The sequence below is a fragment of the Myxine glutinosa genome, chromosome 2 (genome assembly GCF_964187855.1).
Source record: "Myxine glutinosa chromosome 2, kmMyxGlut1.1, whole genome shotgun sequence".
In the NCBI taxonomy this organism is placed as follows: domain Eukaryota; kingdom Metazoa; phylum Chordata; class Myxini; order Myxiniformes; family Myxinidae; genus Myxine; species Myxine glutinosa.
In genome coordinates, this window is record NC_136262.1 from 147,034,750 (window position 1) to 147,054,237 (window position 19,488).

The 19,488-nt window shown below is 43.4% G+C and overlaps 1 protein-coding gene across 5 annotated transcripts in view; it reads left to right on the plus strand.

Annotated features, from left to right (window-relative positions):
* Positions 1–19,488, plus strand: part of LOC137417482 (endophilin-A3) — a 95,665-nt gene that overhangs the window by 22,981 nt on the left and 53,196 nt on the right. For all 5 annotated transcript variants that reach the window (XR_013622397.1, XR_013622398.1, XM_068103400.2 and 2 more), the window contains exons 2-4: positions 10,485–10,553; positions 10,663–10,735; positions 17,355–17,486. Coding sequence is in view for 3 of the 5 variants with exons in the window: in XM_068103400.2 (XP_067959501.2) it covers positions 10,485–10,553; positions 10,663–10,735; positions 17,355–17,486 (274 nt within the window). In the remaining 2 variants the exon portion in view is untranslated. The remainder of the gene's footprint in view (positions 1–10,484; positions 10,554–10,662; positions 10,736–17,354; positions 17,487–19,488) is intronic.

A 19,488-nucleotide genomic window follows, 5' to 3' on the forward strand; every position in this document is an offset into this window, starting at 1 on the left:
TTCTGAGCACTCTCTTTACAGTGTTTGGGTCTTTCCATCCCTGGAGTGTTTGTTAAGGTGGTACTTGGTGACCTACATCTGTACCAAGTTTGAATTAGATCACTTCAGCCGTTTTCAAGTTATAGACATATTACAGACTTTGACCTTTGACCTCTAGACCGCAAAATCTAATCTGTTCGCTTTACATCATTCTACATAAGTGTACTAACTTTGGTCAGAATCCCATCAATGGTTCACAAGTTATCGCAGTAACAGGATTTTTACTGAACATGACCTCTGACCTTTGGCATTTGACCTCGTGACCCCCAAAATCGAATCAGCTCATCTTTAACTCATGAAACATACCTGCACCAAGTTTGACTAAGATCCCTTAAAGGCGTTCTCAATTTATCGTGGTAACGAAAACCTATCACGGATGGACGGACAGCCGGACGGACCTGAAAACGTAATGCCTCTGGCGACTTCATCAACGGAGGCAGAAAAAATACTTGGCGAACCCAATTTTGTCCCTCTGCCAATTTGTAGATTTCATTTAATTTCATTCATTATTTTGTAGGTACAGTAAATCATAACATACATCACTCCCCTGCAGGATTGCTACAAATTGAACCAAATCGCTGTCGAGTAGCTCTCCTAATGATGATCTTTCAGAAATGACAATAGATGATCTTTGAAGACCCAGAAATTTAATTTATTGCCAAATTGTTATGTTGTACAGTACTTCGACTTAATGTTAATACAATGAATTTGATGCCAAGATTGTGGAATTGTGCTTAACTTAATCGTTCTTCCACTTAAAATAGAGGCGTTTTAAGACTCAGACTTAAAATATTTTTTATGCATATATATTATTTCTATTGACAAAAAATTTTGTATAAATATATAATTATTATAATATATAAATATAATATATATAATTATTATTATAATATTATTATAATTATATTATATATATGCAAAATATATAATTTTATATTTATTTTTTATATTTAAAAAAATGCTCAATGATGATGGAGTAGCATCATGCAGTTTATGATTCAGGAGGCCCTAAATAACCTGAAACCATCAAAAAACATTGCATGTATCCTACTTTAAGGTTGATCTTTGATGTATACATCTGGCAACTCGACTCCTTTTTTTTTGTAACGGCCACTGTGTCCCACCTTTCTTGGTGGGTCGGCCGTGGGAAGCTTAGCCCGAGTCTTCACGAACCGGCTGGCCAGGCTTGACGTTGGACTAGTTATGGCTGAAATTTGGAAGTTGGTCATGGTGCCGGTGATACTCACCTGCCCTTTGCAAAGGACACCATGGGATTTTCAACATTCACCAACCCATGATGGCAGACTGGACTCCCGGTAGAACGTCCATCCAAGGGACGGCACACACATTGATGAAGCCTGCCATCACTTATTTGAAGATGCGGGGCTGTGAAACACCAAACTGATAGTTTATATCAGGGTCAGGAATCAAACCCAGGCTAGACAGCTTAGAGGTGAGTGTGTGTACCTATAGGCCATCCTATCAGTCATCTGGCAACTGGACCAAATTAAATTATTGGAAGGTTGCATGGCATGTTGGCCCAATGTATGACCTTCACTTCTTTTCTTGTTTCCTATATACTAGAGTTGTGACCGAGAAGGTTTGCTCACAATCTAGATTTGATTTTCGCAGAGCAGGTCAAACAGGTTTTGGCGATACATGTCAGCATTTTAAAAGTCAAACTTATTTAAGGCCGTTGTTGTAATGGGTGGGTAAACGCATCTTGCCACATGTATAATGGTGAAAAAATGCTGGCAGGTTTAACCACTTAGTAATCACAAATCAAACAAATCATCGTCGGCATGAAGTACTTTGGTTGAAATTTCATCATAACGTTCCAATTTTTCCCTCAATGTCCATATCAATGTTTTCTCCACAATTTAAGGATGTATTCAAATTTGAAGAGGGTAAGCAGTTATAATTCTCAAGGCTTGCAGACACACGTGTAGGCTATCTGTGATGTGCACAGCATTATGTTGGACGGAATCCGAATGATGTAAAACTGAAAGGTCATGCCCTGGTGATCATTTTGTGTGAGAGATACATGATGTTGTGAAGCTTCGTTTAGCTGTTCCGAAATTCCCAGTGCTTTTGTTATCCTTATATAGATATACATTATACAGTCACGTGAAAAAATAAGTACACCCCATGTAAAGTTTTGACTTTTTCAACATATTTCAACATACAGCTATTTGATCTTCATTTCAACAATATTGATAGATAAAGGTGATATGATATAACAAATATCATGAAACATTTACATTTTGTAGTCCATTGTATAATTTAAATAAACATAAATGCAAATTTCGCACGTGGAAAAAGTAAGTACACCCCTACATTTATCACTACTTCAAATACCTAAAATTAGAATCAGGTGCACCAGCTCAGATGCAAATGACAAGAACATCATTGGAGAAGATCTTGGAGGAACCTGTCTTATTTAAACCTCAGACATTTAGTTTGGTTTGCACTTTGTTGTTGAAGTGTGTGGCATCACCATGCCTAGATCAAAAGAGCTCTCTGAGGCCTTCAGAAAGAAGGTTATAGATGCCTACGAGTCTGGGAAGGGATTTAAAAAGATCTCCAAACAATTTGAAATCAATTATTCGACTGTCCGGAAGATCATCTACAAGTGGCGAAGATTCCAAACAACTGCCAACTTGTTCAGGCCAGGCTGGCCCAGCAAGTTCAGCCCGAGAGCAGACCGCAAGATGCTGAAAGAAGTCTCGAAGAACCCCAGAATGTCATCACGGCACCAACAGGTAGCTCTTGCCACTGTTGATGTCAAAGTGCACGAGTCTACCATTAGAAAGAGGCTGCACAAATTTGATCTACATGCGAGGTGTGCCAGGAGGAAACCTTTGCTGTCCAGAAAGAACATCAGGGCAAGACTAAAGTTTGCCAATGAACACCTAGGCAAAGACCAGCACTTCTGGAACAATATGCTCTGGACAGATGAGTCAAAGGTAGAGCTATTTGGCCACAGTACCAGAAGACATGTTTGGCGAAAACCAAAGACAGCATTTGACCACAAGAACTTGATACCAACTGTAAAGCATGGTGGTGGAAATATTATGGTTTGGGGCAGCTTTGCTGCATCAGGGCCTGGGCAGCTCACCATCATAGAAACCACTATGAATTCTTCATTGTACCAGAGGGTGCTTGAGGAGAATGTGAGGCCATCTGTCGGAAAGTTGAAGCTCAACTGAAAGTGGACCTTGCAACATGACAATGACCCAAAACATACCAGTAAATCCACCAAGGAATGGCTGAAAAGAAAGAAATGGAGGGTTCTGTAATGGCCAAGTCAAAGCCCGGATCTAAATCCCATCGAGATGTTGTGTGGGGATTTGAAACGAGCTGTGCATGCAAGAAACCCCTCAAACATCGCACAGCTGAAAGAATTCTGCATGGAGGAGTGGGCACAAATTTCTCCCAGTCGATGTCAGAGACTGGTAGACAGTTATAAGAAACGCCTACTTGAGGTTGTTTCTGCCAAAGGGGGCAATACCACCTATTAGAGCCAAGGGTGTACTTACTTTTTCCACATGCGAAATTTGCATTTATGTTTATTTAAATTATACAATGGACAACAAAATGTCAATGTTTCATGATATTTGTTATATTATATTACCTTTATCTATCAATATTGTTGAAATGAAGATCAAATAACTGTATGTTGAAATATGTTGAAAAAGTCAAAACTTTACATGGGGTGTACTTACTTTTTCACATGACTGTATATACGGATAACAAAAGCACTGGGCACTTTATATATATCTATATATATGTGTGTTTGGAATTAGCTTGGTGTAATATCTTTTGAGGGTTGGCAGGATGGCCTTGACTCTAGAGTCTAGAGGTACGTATTTGCCTCCAAGCTGTGTGGCCTGGGTTTGAATCCCGGCCCAGCTATGAACTGTTATCCTGTTTTTTCAAAGTCAGGGTGATTCATGAGTGTGTGCCGGCCATGAGGGACGTTAAACAGGCGTCCTGTATGCCGGCATTAGTTGGTGTCCTTCGCCAACTCTGATGCTCGGAGTCAAGATCACATGGTGTCTTTCGCAAAGAGTGGGTGAGCTATCACTGGCACCCTGGTCAAATTCCAAATTCCTGCCCTGACTCCCTGTGTCGGAGTGGCGACCCAACCAGGATGGTGCCCTCCAGCCAATGAAACATCCTTATCAAGACGATGCACCTGATGTCACGAAAGGGAAATTTGAGGGAGAGAGAGACAGAGATAATATCTTTCAAGCTTTGGACATTTGGTTTATTGCTTGCAGTTGTGATTCTCTTCCCTATCGATCTTATGCATCAATTCCTTAATTTTTCCCTGGGATTGTCTCATGGTTCTAGGTCTTCTTTTTACAGGTCATTGCTGGACCTTACAGCCACAGAAAGGGTAGGGGACAAGTTGGAGTAAAAGGATGTGAAATCTGATGGATGAGGCAAATATCAAGGTGGCAGATAAAGAAGTAACGTTTCCCTGTCTTTGTACCTCCTGTCATTTATGTTCGCCTCAGGATTTAAGATCCTATACAACAACAACAACAACATGCATTTTAAGGCCATTTTCCCTGCGAGAGCGGGGGTTAGCCTTGCGGTCCCCATGACAATCTTCTCCATCTTGCCCTATTTTCTGCATCTCTTCTTGTTAACCCCCTTGCCCGCATTTCTTCTTCCACCATCTTTAGCCAAGTCTTTCTCGGTCTTCCCTGTCCTCTACTTCCTTCGACATTCATTTCCATCACTCTTTTCAACCAGTCACTTTCATCCTTTCTCAACACATGACCAAACCATCTCAACCTGTTCCTCTTCACAGCATCAATCACAGGCTCTATTCCCATCATTTTTCGCAATTCATCATTTGTCTTCCTCTCTCTCAACGATACTCCGCACATCCATCGAACCATTCGCATTTCCACCCTTTCCAACCTTCATTGCTGCTCCACGTTCATTACCCATGTCTCGCTCCCATAAATCATAACACTTCTCACACATGCAGCATACACCTTTCCCTTCAGCTTCAACGACACTCCCCTCCTCATCAGCACACCACTCAGTTCTCGAAATGTCTTCCATGCACATCTCACTCTAGCAACCGTTGCCGAGTCTGATCCACCTTCTCCATTCAGCATGTCTCCGAGGTTGCAAAATGTTTTCACACCTTCCAGCTTCATGCCGTCTCCAAGATCCAACTCAACATTTCCTCCATGTCCAGCTCTCTCTGTGCACACCTTACATTTGAATGTAGCTGCCACACTGGTTAATGACCCTCTCAGACCACTACATTTTTGATGAACCCACTCAGCGCACATTGTACATTGAATGGAGTTCACTCCGACACCCTTCCTGCACACAGCACATGGCCACTTCCCAGTTCTTTCCACCTCACCACATGCTTTACCACTTGCCATCACCTCCGTCTTTCCGATATTCACCTTCAGACCTTTTGTCTCCATACATTCCTTCCACTTGTTCATCTTTTCCTTCAGTCCATCCATACTTTCCGCAATCAACACCAGATCATCTGCATACAACAACTCCCACGGTAAACCCTCCTTTACAGTCTGAGCCAGCACCTCCATCGCAGCTACAAATAGTACTGGACTTAGTACCGACCCCTGATGCACTCCCACCTTCACCTCACTCACCACTGTTCCCGTCCTTCATCCTTACAGCTGTGCGCGCTCTTTTGTACATTGCCATCACTACTCTGATCAACCATTCCTCCACTCCTAACTTCCTCATTGCCCATGTCAATACTTTGCGTGGAACCCTATCTAATGCTTTCTCCAGATCAACAAACCCAAGAAACAACTTCTTCCTCTTCTCCATGTACTTCTCCTGCAACTGCCTCACAATAAAAACCGCGTCTGTCGTTCCTCTTCCTGGCATAAATCCAAACTGAATTTCGTCGATCTTCACTTTCTTCCTCATCCTCCTCTCCAACACCCTTTCCAATACCTTCATTCCATGCTCCAATAACTTTATCGCTCGGTACGAGCCACACTCTAGAGGGTCACCTTTCCCCTTGTATGGAGGGATGAGGGTACTCAGTTCCCAATTCACTGGAATGCGGCCTTCTTTCACCACCAGATTACAGATCTCTGTCATTCTCTTCACACCCCAACTTCCTGCTGCCTTCAACATATCTCCCACAACTCCCGTCGGCCCTCCCGCTTTTCTACTCTTCATTGCTTTTATCGCTTCCTCAACTTCCTTCTCAGTTATCTTCTCTGCCGGTCCTAAAACTGGGTTACTCTCTATGTTGCCATCCCATTCATTCTCTGTGTTCAACAGCATTTCCATATATCTCTTCCATCTTCCTTTAATTCCATCTGGATCCACAACGATTTGTCCCACTTCATCCTTCAAGCAACTCACCCCCATCACATCACACCTCTCTTTCGCTATATGCTTTGCAATCCTGAATACTGCTCTCTGAAACTATTTAAGATCCTATAAAATGAAGAAAAAACTGAGGAAACCTTTGCGGTCAGCTAAAGCTTTGTACTCCTGTAAATGTAATGTAATGTTGCATTTGATCTGGAGGGACAGAGTGGTGAAAGGGTAAGAAGAGATAGACCAGATTAGGGTTCCTCCCTACAGCTGTTCCACGCTAAGTGTCCTGGACCTGTTACGTTGTGTTTTGCTGTTTTATTACCTCCACCACCAAAGGTGAATGGAGGTTATGTTTTCACCCCTGTCTGTTAGTCTGTTTGCTTGTCTGTCTGTCTATGAGCAGGATATCTCAAAAGGTTATGGATGGATTCGGACAAAATTTGGTGGACAGGGTAGGTGTGTGACAAGGACGAAATAATTAGATTTGGGTTCAGGTTTGGATGCAGTTCCGGCCTATCGGTGGGATACAAAACCGAAACTGTTACGCCTGCTGCAGGTACGTGCTCCACCGAGTGTCGCTTTGTTTTCATTCCTGTTGCTCGTCGTGTTTTCATCCAATTTTCCATGCTAAACCGTACCTACCTGTATTGAATGAATGATCGTTTTAAGGCCATTTTCCCCGCTAGAGCGGGGGTTAGCCTTGCGTCCCCATGACAATCATGGTTCCCTGTTTGAGGCAATGTTTTTATGGCCGGATGCCCTTCCTGACGCCAACCCTTGGTCGCCTCTTACGTTGCGCAGGGATACGGTGTCCCTATTCTAAACCGGGGTACACACCGTGATCATTCATCCCAGCAAGCTGGTACTCAATTTGCCGACCTCGGAAGGATGACAGGCTGAGTCAACCCCCCAGGTGTTAATTCAGCGATCGACCGGGATTCGAACCCAGGATCCTGGGATCCCAAGCCGGCACCCTAACCGCTAAGCCAACACCAGGCACCAGGCCAACACCGCTGAGCCAACCTGTGTTGAATTGTCGAACTTTTGTTCTTGTTCGTCCTGCCTACACGTCAATGGCTTGGTAAGTCCACTTGTTGCTTCTGTCTGTTTTGACCCTGAGAGCACTGACACGGTTCACCAGAAGACCTGGGTTCGATTCCCGGTCTGGGCATGTAATTTTCTCACATACATTGATTGGTTATTTATAATCCTCTTCATTATAAGAAATAAACTCTTCACTCCAAAAAAAAAGAAGAAAACCCCAAACTCAATCTGCCATGGAGGAGGGGTCCCTCCCTCTTTCTCTACCCCATTTCATTTTCAATACCCTCAAACTGAATCTACCTTGAATAAAACGTTTCTTCCTTTAAAATGTCTTATTTTGATGGCAAGATTTGGACAAAAAAACCCCTCACCCCTCTCCAAATTTCCAGTTTTTCCTTCCAAAGAGCTTACTTCCGTATCCATCTTGTCCACACCCTGCATTCTCCAATACCCCTCCTTATTACCCTATCCCTTGATTGTCCGTCTCCGTCTATTTTGTCACTCAGTCCTGCTGTTGGTGTTTCTCCTCTCTTCCTCTTGTTATGTTACATCCTGATCCGTTCTGTGTTCTAACTCTTCCACGAGCCTTGACTTTGTATCAAATAAAAATAGAACTGAGAAAAGACTTCAACGCTATCAACCTCCTGCAGTGACCAATAACCACAAATCCTGAGACCCAGCCTTGTGTTGTGCAATGGCAGGCTTACCGAAGGCCTAGCAGGGGAACTCTTGCCTCTTGCAACCATTGATAGACACTGAGGGACCCCGCATCTTCAAAGGGAACAAGATTTAAGGCAGCAACACCAATCGATAAGGAGGAGCCATATTACATGACACCTTCGCTGAAGGCCTTGTACACCTTTAGCTGTCGTGGATGGGAGACGGAATCACATGACCCTGTGGATATTTCAAGTGATGGCAGGGGTCGAAGGACAGCAGGGAGGTGTGATCTACTCAAGAAAGGTTTTGTCTGTTCCTTGTGGGTGTGCAGGGAATCTGATGGCCAGTGTCGGAATTAGCTGACGGTTTTGAACGCAGAGAAACGTGCCAGACGATGAAATCGATGTTGAATGTTTACTGAGAGCTCTTGCTTGAGATTGATGAAATCATTCCATTATTGACATCGGCGAAGCAGCATGAATAAGGCAGATACACCTGGGCAGAAAACCTTTTTTGTCTTTCATTCTTTTTACCTTTCATTGTTGGTTCTACAAAAATTCTGTTTCTATTTCCTTCCTTTTATTTTTTGCCTTTTCTCTCTCCACTTCTCTCTCCTCTCGGCCCACCATTCAGAGGGGTTCTGGGTAGAAAGGATTGGAATTTCCAATTGACTGTGCCTGCTGATATAATCTGAATGGTCTTTCAATAAGGTAGTCAATAAGTTAAATGTATTATTCAGATCTCTCCTCTTCTCCCCCAACCTCCTTTTATCCTCTTATCCCCCACCCTCCTTTTATCCTCTTATCCCCCACCCTACTTCTATCCTCTCCTCTCCTCCCCCTTCTCTCCTCTTCTCTCCTCTTCTCTCCTCTTCTCTCCTCTTCTCTCCTCTTCTCTCCTCTTCTCTCCTCTTCTCTCCTCTCCTCCCACTTCTCTCCTCTCCTCCCCCTTCTCTCCTCTTCTCTCCTCTTCTCTCCCTTCTCTCCCTTCTCTCCTCTTCTCTCCTGCCCTCCTCTCCTCTTGTCCCCTTCCCTCCTTCTATCCTCGCCCACCTCTCCCTCCCCCTTCTCGCCTCTTCTCTCCCTCCCCCTTCTCTCCTCTTCTCTCCCTCCTTCTATCCTCTTCTCCCTCTCCCTTGTCTCCCTCTCTCCTCTTCTCTCCCTCTCTCCTCTTCTCTCCCTCTCTCCTCTTCTCTCCCTCTCTCCTCTTCTCTCCCTCTCTCCTCTTCTCTCCCTCTCTCCTCTTCTCTCCCTTCTCTCCTCTTCTCTCCCTCTCTCCTGTTCTCCCACACCCTCCTTCTATCCTCTTCTCCCTCTCCCTTCTCTCCCTCTCCCTTCTCTCCCTCTCTCCTCTTCTCTCCCTTCTCTCCTCTTCTCCTCTTCTCTCCCTCTCTCCTCTTCTCCCCCACCCTCCTTCTCTCCTCTTCTCTCCCTTCTCTCCTCTTCTCTCCCTTCTCTCCTCTTCTCTCCCTTCTCTCCTCTTCTCTCCCTTCTCTCCTCTTCTCTCCCTTCTCTCCTCTTCTCTCCCTTCTCTCCTCTTCTCTCCCTTCTCTCCTCTTCTCTCCCTTCTCTCCTCTTCTCTCCCTTCTCTCCTCTTCTCTACCTTCTCTCCTCTTCTCTCCTCTTCTCTCCCTCTCTCCTCTTCTCCCCCACCTCCTTCTCGCCTCTTCTCTCCTCTTCTCTCCTCTTCTCTCCTCTTCTCTCCTCTTCTCTCCCTTCTCTCCTCTTCTCTCCTGCCCTCCTCTCCTCTTGTCCCCTTCCCTCCTTCTATCCTCGCCCACCTCTCCCTCCCCCTTCTCTCCTCTTCTCTCCCTCTCTCCTGTTCTCCCACACCCTCCTTCTATCCTCTTCTCCCTCTCCCTCTCTCCTCTTCTCTCCCTTCTCTCGTCTTCTCTCTCTCCCTCTCTCTCTCTCCTCTTCTCCCTTCTCTCCTCTTCTCTCCCTTCTCTCCCTTCTCTCCTCTTCTCTCCCTTCTCTCCTCTTCTCTCCCTTCTCTCCTCTTCTCTCCCTTCTCTCCCTTCTCTCCCTCTCCCTCTCTCCTCTTCTCCCTCTCCCTTCTCTCCCTCTCTCCTCTTCTCTCCCTTCTCTCCTCTTCTCTCCCTTCTCTTCTCTTCTCTCCTGCCCTCCTATCCTCTTGTCCCCTTCTATCCTCACCCCCATCCCTCCCTTCTCCTACTCACCTTCTCTTTCTCCGCTCCGAAATTTTGTCACAAATTCCCACTTTTCCACAATACCATGGGATATTGAATGATTGTTTTATGGAGATTCATTATTGACGTAACTTCCATTTTGTATGAGGCCGCAAGGAATTGTACATTGAAGGGTGCATGTAGATGTTAAGTTTGCATTGCTGGGTATTTTGCATTTCCTTGTCTTTTGTCATGTTTTGTGGGGCAGTATGTGAGCGAGAAGGTGGGTGGTGCGGAAGGAACAAAACTTGATGAGGAATTCACCGACCTTGAAAAGGTAATTATTCATTCCCCCTCTTTTTGCCTGCATTTTATTTTGTCCAAGGAAAGTTTAAGCAGCTAAGGCGGTTTGCAAAACATTTTACCCAAGTTGCGTTATCTTTTAGAAATATGATGTCATCAACAAAGCCGTGTCCGACATCATGATGAAGACCCAAGAGTACTTGCAGCCAAACTTAGGTATGGCACTTGATGTTTGTCAACACAGTTTGAGCGTTTTTGTGTTTGGCAATATATATCCCTGTTTTGGGTGCTGCATACTTATAGTCCAGGAATAATAGATTTAACCCGGAACAAATTCAAACAAAGCTGAAAATTTCAGGATATGTTCAGAAAACTGTCCTGAATAACATACTAAAAGTCCCCAGACATCCGCCTTGTGCTTCAACGGAAATTCAAGATGGCGTCCAAAATGGCGGCAATTTTGGCATTTTATCATATTACCACCTAAAAACATGATAGAAATGCAAACAGGGTGTCAAAATACATGTTTTCAAGCACGAGGATTGTTTTAAAGATTACATTATGAGTTTATATGACTTATGTGTCATTCGATCGATTATGAACAATTTCAACTACTTATAAGATTATATTTTATCATCATCGTCTTCATCACTGTCAGGAAAAACTGGTCTAGTCTCTTCATCTTCTCCATCTTCATCCAGCAGTGATGGAAATGGTGCAGCATTGTTGCAGGTCTGGCCACTGCACTTGACGCATAAGGTGGAGCAAGGTAACCCAAGCTTCCTGCAACCGCACGACGAGCCACAGCCATCTGCTTTGCAGCAGCATGATACCATGTTTAGCAGAGTGTCAGGGGCAATGGGCTGGTCTGTTTCAACGGGAATGAGATTGTTATCCTGCAGTCTCCATCCCCACTCTGTTGGCTGCAAGGGATTGCCTGGGAAGTGGTGGTTTGCATGTTATGGTCAAACAAGATGTTACTGGATGTGGCTTTCTTTGCCCGCCGCTGTTGTTCAACTGCCTTTGTGGAGCTGGTGTTATAGCCATCAAATACAACAGTGTTGCCTGCTCCATAATGTTTCAAAGTATAGGAAACGTAACAATGACACACATCACTGTACTTCGATGGTTGTGGCCAGAACACCGACTGCAACAGATGACCCCCATCCACAACGTAGCGACACTTGTCGGGCATGTCCGGCTGTGCAGGGACAAACGACTTCAGGAGTGTACCTAGGGCACTCTTGTTTGTCTTCCGCATGGCGCCATCGTGAAACAGGGAAGAAGGTTGAGGGCCAAGTTCGTATGCCAGAAACTCTTCCAGGTCCGAGCTAGTCTTCAAGACACAGTCGTGAATCCTGATCTCTTCTTCAACAAGATAAACTGTGTTTTGCCCCCTGATGTTGATGCTATTATGCTTATCATTCAACGTCTTCACTTTGTCGCTGCGGTGCAGTGTGATCTCTGTGAAGCATTTGCCGGCTATCCTAGAGGCCGCAGTAAGACCAACGTTCACTGCATCATCACAGTTGACCGAGACATCAGCTACAACTCCAGTCGCGATTGACACCAGACGGTCTCGTTGATAACCTGCAAATGGTGGATGCGCCTGCAACCACTGCACGAAAACACCATGATCCGTGTTGAATTTTTCTTTGGTGGATGAACGGAGATCCTTATGTTGTTCTGAGTTAGTTGTGTGTACACCAGTGAACTCCTCCAGATCATCACAGACAGGGACACATTGAGGTAAAGCATGAACCCATTTTGCCAAGGTACTGTCGGTAATACCTCGACCATCCCCATTCCCCCACTCATTTTCAGCATCCTCATCAAGAACTGCTCGATTGTTTGATCAGAGAAATTCCCAGCCCAGAATTAATTAGCTCGGCGGATTGTGAAGTAACCTTTTTCAGTGAACAAACTATACTCATCAGGTGGCATGACTTTGTTGATGGATTCCATCTGCTGGAGGTAGAGTCTGGCAGATTTGGCATAAGGAAGATGACCAGCTGCATGGAAATGTGGAATCATCTCCCTTACACTGTGAAGGTGGAGCTTCCAATCACCTGTCCTCTCAGCTCTGACAAAGTTCAGCATCAGGATAACCTGATGGACGTATTGCACCCATAGCTTGCCAGTTCTACTATGGCTAGCTGCTTGGTCAAGCTGTTGCGACAGTAGTTGGTGGAACTGCGTAACAATTTCGTCCTCTTCTGCATTAGCGGTGCCTACATCTTGGTGAATAGTGTTGTCGTGCACACAGGCCAGGTGTTCTCTGTCAGTCTGGTTTAACGAGTCAGACTTCTCCAGCAGGACACTTATGAGAGCTAACAAGGAGAGAATGTGAGCCCGCACTGCTCGAGAGTAAGCATGGCCAGTCAGCATGTGTACCACAGACCCATTGGCATACACTCTTCCCCACAGTTCCGCTAACCCACTCCCTGACATGATATGGCCTATACTATACTACCAAGATATGACATCAGCAGATGAAATCCACCAAGTCGAACAATCACTCTGTCCAAGTCGTTGGAAGCAGCAACTATTTCTGAAGCCTTCTGGAACAAAGGCTGATCAAAAGTTACAGGACAGATTTTCAGATCATGTTTTTCACTTTGTTCTTGGGCAAAATACAGTGCAGAGTAGATGGTGCTGGGGTTACTAGGATCAAGATTGATGAAGGGGAGAGTTTCAATTCTGGAGGTATGAAACTCGACATTCCTCACAACAGTTTTCATGAATCCACTCCAAGGAACTCGAGATGATAGGTTCAACACATACCCAAGCATCCAAACCAAATCAAAAGCTGTCGCTTGAAGAATTTGACTGTCAGAAATGTTCAGAGACGCAACTGTTGCACACTGAAGCCCAGGAACTGGCGGTTTGCTGTAAGTCTTGATGGGGATTTGCGCAAATGTACCTAATAGCTCTGTTGATGGTGCTTTCGCTGTGCGCTTGATGGGCGACTTATCCACTGTTCCGTAAGGAGTTACACATGCTATTCCACCCATAGCATGAAATGTGTTGTGACCGGTCAGCGTAGCTACGTTGAAGTCCGCATTGTCAAACACAAATTGCGTAAAACCATTCAAGCCATAGGAAGGTTCGCAAGTGGGTATTAGACTATTCTCAAAGCGTTGCACTTCCTTGTAATCGTCAGCAAAGGTGATACTGCTCAGGATATCTATCAGCTCACGTGAGGCGTAGTTGCGATGTATGTACAATGCAATGGCAAGTAGCAATGGTGAGCTAAATGACCTCGGCCTGCAGGTTGAAATGATGGAATGGGCTATGGCCGTGCACCGTCTGTTTACAACTCTAGACTGTTTATCCTTCGGATCTAGCAATTTTTGCAAGAAACGCTTTAGTGAGTCAGGAATCAAGGTGTTACCATTCTCAGTGTCTTTCATTGTGGGGTATTCAGTGAGATCATAAATTGATAAGCGAATATCATCAAGAATAATTGATGCAGCCATATCAATTATTCGATCATTTTCGTTATAATTCCCAGTTGTTCTGTCGGTCACCCACTTTTCACGAAGGATCCGGTGCGCAGAGTCACGAAAACTGACAATGCTTGTCTTTCCAGGGATACTTGTGATGATGATGTCCTCACCATAACGTTCGTTCAGTTTCTGTTTGAAGTATTTGATGGAATACCCTTCTTCACCTTGAAGAAACGTTTCCATATGTTCCATGAGCACCGAAATAGAAAACTGACATTCATCATTCTCATCTATAAATGAACAGAGTGTATTGAAGGCATAATCTCTTACAGCGTCAGCTGGATTGCCAACGGATTGTGTTTTCTCAGTATTAGTAAAGAACTCAACACCACAGGCTCTATGGTATTTGGCCTCAGCTGCTACCAAATCTATGACAGCATCTATTCTCTTGGCAACTTTGTTGCCCCAATCACATCTTTCTCTTGCGCGTTTCGAAACACTGTCCTTATATTCAATGGTTTGAACATTGCTGAAGGGTTTCCTTCGTTTGAGTGCGATTTTGCTACTAGTTTCTATCATAGCGGATATATCATATATTTCTTTTTTAGATTGTCCTTGGCACAAGCAACACAATTCAAGCAAGGTCAAGCGCATAACGTCTTAGCGAGACACAATGTGCCAAAAATCATAAACTTACCAGTAGTATGTTCTTGAGTACTTTAGATACAGTTTGTTCATTTCTCTATCACAATCAAATACATTGATTTGTGATGATGATGCTAAAAGTGACAACACAGTGACGTGAGACTACTACTGAGAAGTCAGGTCATCTAGCGTGACATCATTCGCCTATGACGTCATTCGCCTATGACATCACAATACCATCGCGTCGCCCAGTGGGAATAAGACATATTATAAAATAAACCTAGTATAAACCTATAATAGAATAAACCTAGGTCCTAAGAGCCTAGATAATATGTTTCAGAGTTACGGCCGTTTTTGGCCAACAATGACCTTGATAAATATCATTTGACCTTGAAAATGACACATATAAATCCTATAAACTCATAATGTAATCTTTAAAACAATCCTCATGCTTGAAAACATGTATTTTGACACCCTGTTTGCATTTCTATCATGTTTTTAGGTGGTAATATGATAAAATGCCAAAATTGCTGCCATTTTGGACGCCATCTTGAATTTCCGCTGAAGCACAAGGGCGATGTCTGGGGACTTTTAGTATGTTATTCAGGACAGTTTTCTGAACATATCCTGAAATTTTCAGCTTTGTTTGAATTTGTTCCGGGTTTCACCTTATTTGGTGCTAATGCTCTTGGACTATTACCCGCCATTTGAAATTAGAAGTAACAAGACGATCATTATTTGAAAAGATCAGTTCAGGGCAAGACGAAACCTTTCCCATGATCTTTTCAAGAAATTTTCGTGTAATTATCACAACTTTTCATGATAATCATTTGAGTTTTAAGGTCAGGTCTATGCTGATTTGGCGGGGGCTTAAATTGATTCCAAACTACCATGGAATGTAGTGTTTGCTAAATTGTTGCCAAAATAAGGAAATATTCAATTATCATGGTTTTTATTTTAACACGAGACAAGACGAATCGTTTCCCTGTCTAAGACCTGGAATACACGAAACACTAGATGAAGCATTTCCTTGTCTAATACCTGGAATACACGAAAAACTAGATGAACCATTTCCTTGTCTAAGACCTGGAATACACCAAAAACTACATGAAGCACTTCCTTGTCTAAGACCTGGAATACACGAAAAACTAGATGAACCATTTCCTTGTCTAAGACCTGGAATACACCAAACACTACATGAAGCACTTCCTTGTCTAAGACCTGGAATACACGAAAAACTAGATGAAGCATTTCCTTGTCTAAGACCTGGAATACACCAAAAACTAGATGAACCATTTCCTTGTCTAAGACCTGGAATACACCAAAAACTAGATGAACCATTTCCTTGTCTAAGACCTGGAATACACGAAACACGAGATGAAGCATTTCCTTGTCTAAGACCTGGAATACACCAAAAACTAGATGAACCATTTCCTTGTCTAAGACCTGGAATACACCAAAAACTAGATGAACCATTTCCTTGTTTAAGACCTGGAATACACCAAAAACTAGATGAACCATTTCCTTGTTTAAGACCTGGAATACACCAAACACGAGATGAACCGTTTGTGTATTCCAGGACTTGGACTGGGAAACGTGTGATAAGGAACCCATACTTATTTCCTGATGTATTCTCAATGTGGTCAAAAGATGCTGTCGATTTGCTTTGATGATTTTATTCTACTTTTGTTGGTTCAGCTTTGTATCAAACGACTCATTTGATTTTGGGAACAAACCGATTCCAACACTCTTACTTTACCCAAAATTGCATTACTGACAAGAGGATCAGCTGTACGGAACATCAGGCCTCTCAGATAACGTTGACGAAGGTGAAGTCCCGTTGATAAGGATCCCTTTAAAAATGCAATCTCATTATAGCGAACGGCACTGTTAGCGGACAATCAACAAATGTTTAACAAACAGCAAAATGTCGAATCCTTTTGATTAAAAATATAAAAACAAAATCTAAATCTGTTTCTCCATTGCGGAAAAATTCAACATAACTCTTTGGTAAGCACTTACTGTGATGGCCAAATTGGAACTGCAGATGAAATGGAGATTTATTTTTTGCTTTATGCAAGGTGATGCCATGGCATTACGTCCTTCTCCGAACGTGATGGGACACCCTTGATTTTCTTATTTTTAATTGTTTGGAAGATGTTGGGACAGTCCTCGTGGTGTTGATGCAACCTTCGTCCACCAAAATGTTTATTGAAACGACTCCTTTAATTTTCTACATTTTGGAAATAAAAAAATGAAATGTTTGCTGTCATCACCTTACCCTCTTTAACCGCTCTTGATGACCAAGCATCTGTGATGGGAGAAATTAATAAATAGTAATTGGGAGGGAGTGGGTGGTTGTGGGGGAGGGAAGGGTGTGATTCTGGGGGAGGGAAGGGTGTGATTCTGTCATCTTTGAATTAGATCAATTTATTTTCTGGGCTGGAAATTAAATAATGAATAGTTTAGCCAATATTTAATGTTAGGGACCATGTGCTGGAAAGGCTGAGGATGTGGTGGGGTTGCACAATGGAAGACGAGAGAATTTTGGACAGGCTGGTTGGTAAGGGAGTTGTTTGGAGAAGTTTGTGGCGGAGGGTGAATATAAAATAGGGAAAGGGGTCAGAGAAAAGTGATGTGGAAGAACGTACATGGGAGAGTCTCAAATTCCAACATTGTTGTGCATGTATTACTCGATGGCCTTTTTGTTTTATTGTTTTTCCTTGTTTATTGTCTTTTAGGAAACCGCATGATGACCACAGTGTCAAAAATGCGAGGCCAGGGAAAATCTCCAGGTTATCCTCAGTCAGAGGGCATTTTGGGAGAAGCCATGTTGAAATATGGTGATGAGATGGGAAATGACTCTAGCTTTGGTAAGTGGCTGCAGATTCATCTTGGAGAATTCCACAAATAATCTGGATTCCAAAAGGAAGCTCCATGTTGAACCCACACCATCACCTCTAATCTGTTGCAAATCCTATCATTTGGCATAATTACAACAGTATGTTGTACAAGTGGGAGCCTCCCACTCTGTGTTGCAGTTTGACTGTGCGGGGTGACTATGAGCCCAACATTAACAAGATGCGCTAACTTTTTACATTGCACCAATTAACCTTATTTACAAGGGATTTTGGTGTCTGAATAAGTTTAGCATTTGTGGCAGATGTCACAAATATGTGACATATGAGCCATCATCAAATATCTGATGGCTCTTCGACATCAAATTTCATTCGTCATCTGAAAACTTGCATGGAGCTTATTTCCCCATTCTTGTTAAAAAGTAAAGGCCCCACCTAGACTTTTGCGTAGCTGACGCGCTATAGCGTGAAAGGGGCTTGCAAGCAAATGGACAGCTTCAGCTCAAAGAACACATGAAAACTTCCATCCAGAGCTGTGACACCATTAGCTGCAAATTCCATTTCTTCATGAAATTATTTTTTCACACATCTTTGCAGATGATATAACCTGTATAAATGATTTTAATAAATGGCACAAATTGGAAAATATATCCAAGAAAAGCTAAATGTTAAAGAATTTGGAGATTTCCTTCAAAGATGTGAGGCTTTTTTAATACAAGGTCTAGGCTCATGGAAGAGGTAACACAAAGAACAGATCAGGAAACAGCATAGCAAAGGTAACAGCAGGAGAAAGGGGAAACGCCAACAGCAGGGCAGAGGGAGAAAGTCGACGGAGACGGATATCAAGGGAAAGGGTAAGAATGAGGGGTAGGAAAGAATGCAGAAGGTGGACAAGATGGATACAAATAATAGAAATAGCAGAGGGTACAAGATCAGAAAGGTGGCGGTAGAAGACCAAGAGAACACCAACCTGTCGGCGATGGCGAAGTGATGGGTCCATACTCGGGTTCATCGTGTAAGATTCCAATAATCTTGGTTTTCACAGTGTCAAGCTGAGCAAAGTTTGAGGCAGGGGCGTCAGCCCAGAGGGGAGAGCAGTACTCAATCAAACTGCTGATGAAGGTGTTGTAGGTGGATATTATTTATATCTTCCTAATTTTTTATCTTCACTGCTTCACACACAGTAAAAAATGTTTCGTTTTATCATAGCCAATTGCTCTTTTTCGACATTCTGTCGCATCATGTTCTCCTTTGCGTTTTGCGAGAGCCTAGTTTGTCATGTGATCAACATGTGCAGTGTACCAATAATGAGCCTGGACAGGACTCTGCGTGGTGGATCAAAAAGGCTTCCTACATCCTCATTGTAATCAGCCTGGAGCAATATGTAGCCAATCCATTGACATTGACCTGTTGAGTCGAGGCCGAGCACCAGCACCCTCTCGCAAAAACACACGACTGGTCTCTAACAAATCAGTGTTTTAAACTCCATTCAGATATGCATTCTGCTGTGAAATTAACATTGCCAATTTCTGGAATTGTTATGGCCTATCGCCCGACAATGCAAGAAGTTTGCATGGAGAGATGCATCACACCCGTTTCATGGGGCCGCTGTGCTGTGAACGCGGAAGCCTACGACACTGTCCCGAGAGAGATGGTGATGGCAACACTGGGATGTATGGGAGTGCCTGAAGCGGAAGTTAGGCTGGTGGATGGAATGTACAAGGGAACAAAGGGAAGAGTTTTTGGCAGGTAACCCATGGCACAAAGAACAATAGAGGTGCGCATCTTCATTGTTGAGAAGAAAATAGAGTTGAAATCATTGATAGAAGTGTAGCGTGTGTTCAGGTGACAATTCCCAAGACATATTGCACAAAACCTCAATCACTATACATCGTACAGTTTCAAAATGGAGAGGAGCAGACTCGGTGAAGAACAATAATGCAGGACACTCTGGACATCAGAAGAATATTTGAATTCCAGAGTCAGTAAACAGAATTAGCAAAGTGATTACGCGTAG